This window comes from Trichosurus vulpecula, chromosome 3 (assembly GCF_011100635.1).
Source record: "Trichosurus vulpecula isolate mTriVul1 chromosome 3, mTriVul1.pri, whole genome shotgun sequence".
Taxonomy (NCBI): Eukaryota; Metazoa; Chordata; class Mammalia; order Diprotodontia; family Phalangeridae; genus Trichosurus; species Trichosurus vulpecula.
This window is the reverse complement of record NC_050575.1, coordinates 325,525,581-325,535,759: the sequence shown is the minus strand read 5'-3', so window position 1 is coordinate 325,535,759 and position 10,179 is coordinate 325,525,581. Positions and strand designations below refer to the sequence as shown.

General features: G+C 39.3%; 1 protein-coding gene across 1 annotated transcript; it reads right to left on the bottom strand.

The window, feature by feature from the left end:
• TMEM17 (transmembrane protein 17) lies at nucleotides 1–5,045 on the bottom strand. Its single transcript, XM_036751260.1, has 4 exons — nucleotides 4,864–5,045; nucleotides 2,137–2,240; nucleotides 1,827–1,940; nucleotides 1–1,138 (listed from the first exon to the last, which is right to left on the bottom strand). Exons 1-4 carry the CDS (start codon nucleotides 4,961–4,963, stop codon nucleotides 839–841), a joined length of 618 nt encoding a protein of 205 aa, XP_036607155.1. The 5' UTR covers nucleotides 4,964–5,045; the 3' UTR covers nucleotides 1–838.
• Between the last annotated feature and the right edge of the window lie 5,134 nt (nucleotides 5,046–10,179).

Here is a 10,179-nt window from a genome sequence, read left to right as displayed (position 1 = left end):
CAAAATCTTACAGAAGTCACCAACAGCTCAAGGTCTAAAGAATTACACAGGAGAACGCATATTTTTTGATGTTTTAATATAAGAATATTTAAAATCTATTGTTTTGAAAATTTTCACAAGGCTGGACAAAATACAAAAATAGACATGGTAGAAAATAAGAGTATTATCACAAATGGTATTCTACAGTATCAGTGCCACCCTCTTTCCTGTAAGCACTTCTTACATGCAAAATGGGAGTCAAACCTAGTACTCAACACTACTGTGGGCATAAAAACCCTATTTTTGTCCTCTCTACAGATATTCTAAAAGCAGAGAATACTGACAAGCATACGTACTTCTGTATGTTTCAAGAAAAAAAGTATGCTCAAAGAGATAGATGAAATGCTAATAGATGTATCTATAGAAAATGATAAGCCTCAGAGAAAAGCACAAAACTGTATTGATAGCTCTTAAAATGATAAATATGATAGAAACGTGGATGATTAAGAGAGATTTTCTTCCACTACTAGAGGATACGGAACAGATTTTATTTTCAGGCTATAGCCACAATGTATCAAACATATAGGAAGAGAAAGGCTAAAAATGTTAACTAAAAAAATCTGTTTTCAAGTTGTAATGATAATACTTATATTTTAGAATTATTTTTTATTTTTCACCTGTGTTTTTGGCATTGTGGAGATAAAGCCTGACTAGATCTGTCTCTTCCCTCATGCCACAGAATTTCTCTGAGTAACAAAAATATAGTACAGCATTTGCTTTGTTCTTTTTCTCCAGCAGGATCTTTTCCCCAGCTCTTGATATCTTCTGGTACAATCTGTCCTGTTTCTAGTACAGACTCCTACTCAACAGTTGTGGAATGAATCTCCTCTAAATGTGGCATTGGAAACCTATGTGTTCTCTTCTTTTCTCTATCAAAACGGTCAAAGTCTTGGAGGTGGAAACGGGCAGCTAATTGGTTTGCCATTTTCTTCAAGGCAAGAAATGCTACAACAACTTGGAAAGCAAGGAAGATGATGAAGACGATGTTGACAGCTCGTTCCAGGGGCTGAATTGTCAGACCTTCATTAAAGAGCAAGAAGAGAATGAGGGGCAACTGCAGCAGAAGGCTCAAGAGCCAAAAGCCAGCCAGCTCAGGGACCTGCCAAAGTAAAAATACTGTTAACAAGAGTTTCATTCCTTTAATCAGGCTGTAACCACAACGAGTCACTAAGTACTTATTTAAAACCTACTCTGGGCCTGGAACTGTTAGGCAACATGGAGGATAAAAAGTAGTGCAGACAAGGAACTTGCTCCAATGGAAACTCACAATTCATTTGGGAAGTTAAAGCAAAGGAGACCGAACAATATGAGAAGGGCTCAAAATAGCACAAAAATTAAATCTACATCCAATATTAATAGAATCACAAAGAGGAAGTACTAGAGCAGGAAAAGCAATAGATTTAGCAAAGGCCTAGCTGCTTACACTTGGGTCATTTAACCTGAGCCTCAGTTTCCTCATCTGCAAATGTTCATAATAATACTTTAAAAAGGCTTTTGTAAGGATCAAATAAGCTACTTTATGGAGATGACTTTGTAATGCTTAAATTGTTTTATAAATGTCCAATTTTTTTATGGGATAGAAAGTATTTATCTAGAATGAGTCGGAATACAATCTATACATATAACCTGGGAAAAACTGATGAGAGTTTTTTCCCTTCCTTTTTTAGACTCAGGTTCCAAAGATTCAAATTGATGAAGAAATAAAGTTTTATTGGCAAAATGGAAAGTCTAACTGCATTCAAATATAGCACTGACTATAAGGCTAATGGTATGAAACAGGATCTTACCTTCTCCTGCAAGTTGCCCATATATCCTAAATACAACCGGATGGCCTCAATTAAGGTTATTAGTATTACAACAGTGACTAGAATAAATTTATAATAATCAGGCAAGATGGGATACTGCAGACAAAGACAAAGAGAGAACATGTTACTATGATTTCACATCATCCCGGCAGTAATGCTACAGCTGACTCACAGAAGCCTGTGACATTCCAGGCTAGAATAAAGGATGCAGACTTCTGTCTTATTGACAATGTAATAACATAAGAGAAATATGTGAGAAAATTAGGCATAAGCAATTGGATTTTATATTCACCTTCAGCTGGAGCATGATGATATTACACACCCACCAAAATGGAAAGAAGTAAATGTTGAAATAAAGAGACATCTGTAATGCCAAACTGGAGACTATTTCATTATCTGCAGGAGAAAGAAAAGAAAAAGGAATAAAAAACAAACAAACAAAAAATCAAGCCTCAACCATAATATTTCAGTAATATCCTTTCTGCTCCTCAAAATCCACATTATTAACAAAAGGAATAGTAAGAAGAACCAGAGTTACGGTTTTTTAATTCAAATTTTGTGCTAATTTAGAACCACTACCAGAAGAGGGAATATTGGTCTTAATAATAATTAAATATATATTAAGCATCTACTACATAAAAACTACTGGGTTCACTTCTGAAGACTGGCTATTTTTGCTGACTAGAAATGAAATAATGTGTCTTTCAGTATAGTATATCATCGCTTTGTAATTACTGTCTGTTGGGTCTTTCACTGTTCATGCAGACAATGTGTGGCCTCAATGTATAACAGATAATTATAATTAGTAGCTTTTATTGCAGCCTGGGGGGTGGGGGTGGGGGGCAATGTGAGAAATGTACGTGGTCATTGGATTCAATGTTGCCATGACTGCCATTTTGTTACAAGGACCATACCAATGATAAATTTGTTCCACCAAGAAATTACTGCAATCACTAGAGATTATGATACAGTATGTTTTTCATTTTTGTATACAGAAAGTCCTAAAGGAGGCAACATAGACCCTATGAATTAAAGTACAAAAGTTAGTCAAGTTCCAAAATAACATGAGGCCAAACTTCTTATACAAAAGGTACATATTTTGAAATAATCTATATTCTTTAGTTGTTTAATATTCCAAAGGTTTAAAATCTTTTTAAATAAAGTATTACCTCTACTATATCTCTACATATTTATCATTTTAGTGGTATAAGGAATCCCCAGTGAGGAAATTTCCTCCACCAATGCTAGGTCAGCACCTGATCTTCAGGTTAAAGTCTAAAGAGTTTCCTGGGGCACTGAGAGTTTAGGACAGGGGTGGGGAACCTGTGGCAAGGAATCTAGGTCCTGGGGTGCAGCCTTTTGACTGAGTCCAAGTTTTACATAACAAAGCCCTCTATTAAGGACATTTATTCTGTGAAGTGTGGATTCAGTCAAAGGGCCACACTTGAGGGCCTAGAGAGCCATAAGTGGCCTCAAGGCTGCAGGTTCCCTACCCCTGATTTAGGATGATGACTTGCCCCAGGTCGCAAAGCTAGTATTTGTCAGAGGTAGGACTTGAACCCAGGTCTTCCTGATTCAAAGCCTGGCTCCATATCCTCTACACCACAGTGAATTTCCATAGTGAAACTTCCAAAATAATTGTAAACAACATATTAAAATAAGGAATAACGCTTCTATTCTTAACAATAAAAATATTTTCTGAACTTCAGTTCTTGGAAAAAAATCTATGTATTAATGACATTAATTGCCTTAAGAGGTTAGACCTACTATTAGATAAATCAACACGCCTATCTAATCCTTTTTAGGACCTGCATGGTAGTTGTTAGGATGGATATACATGGTGTTAAAAAAATCTCTGGTGATAAAAACTTAGAAATATACCTTTTAAAATCAAATATTGATTTCTTCAGGTACTGAAAGCAGAAAATGTAGAAAGTGTTGTTTTCTAGTTAAAATAAAGAATTCAATGGTATTAACCGGTTAGAGCGGAGATAATGCAGAAAAACCAGTTTCAGGGTTGGAAGGGAGGTGCTATTATTACACTCACTCTATGGTTGAGAAAGGGCAGCTAAGTGGGTTGAGCACCGGGCCTGGAGTCAGGGGAGACTCATCATCCTGACTTCAAATCTAGTCTCAGACACTTCCTAGCTGGGTGACCCTGGGCAAGTCACTTCACCCTGTTTGCCTCAGTTTCCTCATCTGTAAAATGAACTGGAGAAGGAAATGGCAAACCACTCCAGTAGCTTTGCCAGGAAAACCCCAAAGGGGGTCCTGAAGAGTCAGACACGAGTGAACAACATGGTTGGGGAAACTGAGGCAAGCAGAGAACTCAAGTCTTCCAGACTTCCAGGCTCGGGGCTCCATCCCGGGCGGCCACCTTCTGGACTTTATCTCTAAGGTATTAGCAGGCTCCTCCCTCCCCCAACATCAGACCCCCGAGGATTCGAGTGAAAGTAAGGAGAGCGACCCAGAAACAGATTTTTTTCAGAAGGGCCAGCTACAGAACCGGGAATCTTTGAGATGTGAGGCTTTTCTTTTCTTTTTTGTTTTGGCTCATACCTATGATTTAATCAGTGTAGGGAGCTTCCTCCAGGGATTGGTGTCCATGCAACTAGTAGGTAATTTCTAGTTTAAAAAAAAAAAAAAGAGCAAGGAGCGCTGGGCACCGGTTTGAACTTGAACTTGGGAGTCTTCGCCTTCCCTCTAAAGGCCCTGGATGAGGGGATGGTGGGCGGGTACCACTAGACTATATCTACCATAGGGCATCATTAATTGATTGATTCACTCCTGTCCCAGCAAGGGGGACCCTCAGGTAGTCCCAAGCACCGTTACCAGCGGACTGGGAAGGGTCCTGGAGGGAAGGACCCCTCCTCCCCCAACCCCGCCAGACCCCGTTGAAGACCGAGCCGCCATGTTAAGTGTGGGCAAGAGCCCAACGTCATTTCCCGCCCCCTTCTCCCCACGCACGCCCTCTTCTTCACAGTCCACAGCCCCTATTCCTAAGTCTCTCGCCACTCACCGGGGTTCATGTTGTATTCCGGGCCGGTCCGGTTTGTGTCGGTGAACACCGTCCGGCTGAAGCTCACCAGCCGCTGCCGGACCGGATCGGGCAGCTCCATGGCTTCGCTCTAGGGGCCCCGAAACCCACCGAACCCTCAGCTCCCAGTGGAACCCTGGCCTCCCCCCTTCCCCCACCCCAACAGGCGGTGGTTCCTATGGCAACCCTGGTGGGGCGGGGCCACAGGCCGGACGCAGACGCCTGCGCGCTTAGGGCCCGACTGAGAAGGTCGGGTGGCTTAGGGATTAGCGTTGACCGTAGCTGAGAGGTCGTGTGGTCCTGCGTCTTTGTTTTACAGATAGGGAAACTGAGGTCCAGAGACGTGACCCTCTCGCAGCCTCACGCAGGCCCTAAGTTTAGCTGCCGGCGGGATAAGAGAGGCCTTGGGTGGGTTCGCGGAGGCTAGTTTCTCTCCCTCACCAAATGCCCACTATTCAGCCCTGCGGGGCCGGCGGCCCAGTGCAGGCTCCGAAAAACCGGGGTGGCAGGGCGCCAGAGCCCGGGGGCGAGAAAGAAGAGGCGGGGGACGTAGGGGGCCGCTCCCGTACCCCCACCCTCCTTCCCCCATGCTTCAGGCCCCATGGCGCACCCGGGAAGGAACGGCACTCAGGGCAGTGTGCTGTAAGAATGGTGTGAAAATAAAAGCATAGAACAAAAACCTCGGAATTGGGGAGGGAGGTGCAGTATTGGCAGTAAGTCAACAAGAATGTATTAAGCACCTACTATGTGCCTGGCCCTATTCTACAGCATGGGCATAGGAGTAATTCCAAAAGCTTGGAAACGTTTTAATCATGAGACCCCACTACATCTGTTCACAGAAAGAGTCAGAAAATGATGGGGAACAGCGAAGGGGAGACGTTTGCCCTTGTGTTCCCAGAAGGGGCAATGACCCTACCAAATTAAATTTCTTGTTTTCCTATGCCACTGTTGCTGTCCAGAGGGGGGTAATTACTGCCTTCCCGTACTCTTAATATTCTAGGGGGAAATTGTATTACAATAAATAATAAGAATTCTGTTTGCTCAACATTTCCAGGTATAAAAGAACTTTACTATTTGCCAAAATTTTATTTTCACTGTCTTTTGAGGCTGCGGTCAGAGCTTTCTGTTTATTTGGAAATAATGCCTATTATAATACTATATTAGCCTATATATTAATAAATTTTAATGTTACTCTGAAACAGGCATTCCTGACCTTTTTGTGTAATGAACCTTTTAGCACTCTGGTAAAGCATATGAAATCCTTTTTTTAAATGCTTAAATTAAAATACATAAGACTACAAAGGAAACCAATTACATTTGTGACACTTGACTTATAGGGCCAGTTGCATGAGTTTCTCTCTTCGTTGACAGAGACTGACTACTCAGTGCCCCATACCTATGTAAAGAGTGGGCTCCTCCACCTTCTAGCTTTGAGAAAGAAGATAACAATTCCAAACTCTCTTCAAGTCCTCGAAGGAAGAAAGATTCTGAGAAGCCAGCATACAGAACTTCAGTCATATCTCTATTTCCATCTTACCACACTAGAGACTTTGGAGAATTTCCCCTTGAGTAAGATTGGTGTCTTTCTTTTGGTTGAACTCAGTTATGTGGCTCCCAAAGGAAGAGCTCATTCAATCTATGTTGTATGGCATATATTCTCCTATGTTTACTTCCTCTGATTTCTGTTCGGCTATCAAGTTAGATAAATGGGTTTATATGCTGTTTGTTTATTATGGGACTGGCATTTGGTGGAGAGTCAAGCCTTGGCTATAAAGCTTGAGATGCTTCTTTCCCAATTAATGAATGGTCATCAGGATTTTAGCTTAAACCTAAAAGTTGCTTCCCCTAGAGTAATAGTATTTATTAGTCTATTAATATCATTTAGTCTACTAGTATTCTTTATTAGGGGGGGATACTAGAGATTTCTATTTCTACTTCCAGTGGAAACACATCTAGGCTGAACTATGTGGACACACATAACCTACGTGGGAAAAAACAACAGTACTCCACCCAACATCTTACAATATATGAGACAATAATCAAAATATTTTTAAAAACCAGATTTGCAGACTTCAGGTTATAAACTCCTGCTCTTAAAGTATAACTGGCTTTAAAATGTCAAATATTTAGTTTATTTGGTATAATGAAAATACCAACACTAACAGGCGGTATGATAGTGGATAAAATCTTTTTCCCGCCCTGGAGAAGCAACGTGGTACTGCAGGTAAATGTCAACTGCACCAAACCAAGCTCTAATCTGTGGATGGCTGGAGCTGAACAGAGCAGGCTAGAGGCACGACAGGAATAAAACAGAAGTTTAATTTCAAAGTGAGGGAAATGGCTTGCAAGGAAGGAAATTAGACATATGTGCTGCCACCCTCCCCCCCGACTCCCATCTCTACACCCAATCCCAATGGGAGAACTCGCTTTAGGGTGCCTTGATTTACGTATTTGTAGCTAGACAAAGAGTCAAACAGTATAGTGTAGCAATAGTAGTAAGGCACAACAGCAACTGAGGCGAAGTCTTCTAGTGACAAAAAGTCCAGTTCATAGTGGGGCTTCATGTCTGGGCCTGTTGGTTTTTGCCCCTCCAGTTGTAGCAGTGTCCATTCAGAGGGTGAGCGCAAAGAATTGTTGTTATGTCAAGCTCAGGGCATAGCGTGCTTGCTGGGCCTTAGCTCTGGAAAGCAGAGTGTCTCCTAATAGTATCTTGAAGGTGCATGTCAGAGGGCTTTGGTTCAGATCGCAGCTCTGTTGTTAGGAAGCTAGGTGGTATGGAGAAGAAAGCACTGGACTTGGAGGAAGGAAGATCTGAATTCAAATCCTGTCCAAATACTAACTAGCTGTGTGATCTTGAGAAAATCATTTAATTTCTCTCAATTTCCTCATCTATAAAGTGGGGATAATAATAGCATTTACCTTCTGGAGTTGTGAGGACAAAATGAAATAATATTTGTAAAGTGTTTTGCAAACATGAAAGGGCTGTGTAAATGCTACCTGTTATAATTCTTACTGCTCGAATGACTGACCAAGTCACTTAGAGTCTCAGCGTTTCAGTTCCTCATCTATAAAATGAGCAGATTGGGCTGAATTGACTCAATGATTCCCTTCTAGCTCTAAAATTGTTGACTTCCCAATTCATTTCTATAGAGATAATGCTAAAATGAAGACAAACATTTTAAAATTCGTATTTCTAAAGTTAATTGGAGAGTAACATTAAAAGTATGACTATATCTCCCAACTATAAAATGGACCGTTAAACATTTTGCAGAATCTTGGTCAGTTTTGAAAATAATTTGAATGTATTTAGTAAAATGCCTTTAGATAGGATTCACGTCATACACATTATGATGGCTTTCACTCATCTTAAGTTGCCTCAAAATATTTTCTTCAAATTAGCAAGAGATAATTGCTAACACTTTAAATCACTGGCAAAATATTTGCTATTCACAACCCTATACAAAGACTTATAAGTCAGGTTACGAATTACAGACACAGTCAAACCACATTAAAATAAAAATCTTTTTCACACCCCATCAGGTGGTTTAAGAACATCTTTAATGTTTTGATTTCAAAGACTTTCCCACTGAACATTTTATTAGAAAATTATTCCCTTTAAAATGTTTTGCATTATAAGTTCTGAGATCTGTGGTATATTGTTGCACCCACCTACCATGCTGTTCACTTTCTGTATCAATCAATTGCTAATCTTTTCCTGTGTGTCAAACTATGTGAAAAATAGCGCTAGAGTTGAAGAAAAAAAGATCAATGGAGTGCTTTTTTAGAAAGTTTAGCTTTGTCAAATGAATTATAAGCCTACTTCCAGCAAATTAATCTTCATAAGTAATAAATATTTTATTGTGAATAGTATTTTTACTACTACTGATATTAAGTTACAGTGCTATATGAATTGTAGACTATATTCTCTTATATATATATATATATATATATATATATATGTTACCTTTTCTTTCACCTTTTATTGAAAACAATTAAATTAGGTTTTCCCCCTATAGATTTTACTTATTTGTGCTTTTAACACTAAGTCTTTGTATCTTAAATACTATGCTTTGCAATGCACAAACATCTTAAATGTTGATCACCAGCCATATGTGAAATGTTTAATAAGAAAAAACCTGATGTTTACAGATATGAGACGGGCTTAAAATAATATGTATCATTTAGTATGTTTACTCTGATCATTATAAGTCTCCAACTTGTTCTGAAAATTAATTTGTTGTGGAAAATAGAAAATTATTACAATATTTGTCTCACTTCAGCTTTCCCCTCTGTGGCCTATACAGAAGTGTCCAGATAGTCTGATTCATTGTACTATGAAAAAGCCATGATTAAAAGAAACTACATCAAATACAAATTTTGATTATATATCATGTCAAAGGACTTTGTTTAAATCGATCCACATATAAGCAATAGGTAAAACAAAGTTACTGAAAAATCTGCTTTTGAGTTTGAAATTAGAAAGCTATTGGATCTCTGTTTCAACACTAAGTTGGTAGATACTGGCTGTGCTCCCAGACTGATGCTCCTGGGGGGCTCTGGCAGATAAGACCAAGCTATAAACACCAGATGTAGTATCTAATAAAATCAAATATCAGCAGTTTTGAAACATGGTCTTTTCTTAAACAGAGCCAGCAGCTGATATTTTCACCTGGACTATTGTTACTGCACTCTGAAACAAAATTGTTTTATCCTGCTTTTTTTGTGTTACATCACAGCCTTAGGAATCATATCTTGCCAGTAGCAGTATGCTGTTTAAATCATTCACAGCTCAGCACATTCTTCAATATATACCTCCTTTGAAGATTAAAAAATAGATCAAATACACATAGAGGGACTGTGTATGCAAGAGATGAGTACTGAGATTGGCCATTTGCCATTGTTATTAGGAAGAAAGGCATGGCACAGTGAGAGTTTTAACAAATTACAAATGCCATGAAGGAAATAATATGGCTCTGTTTGAAAAGATCATGCTATTTACTTGATAGCTTCTGCCAAGGCAAAGTTACAGCTGTGGCCCTGCCTTGCAGATCACTTAAACAAGCTTTTCTTTATGTTACTGACACTCTAGTCCCAAGTGCACATTTAGCATCCACAGGGTTTTTCAGTTGGTAAACAATCATTATTACTTATAATAATACATACTTGGAGCTGCGCTAGTCTTAACATAAACACAGAGGGAGCAATATGAAAACATAGTTAAATATTGTTGATTAGCCATGTTTCTGATATGTATATGTATATATTTAGATATACACACATATAGGTATGTGTATATAC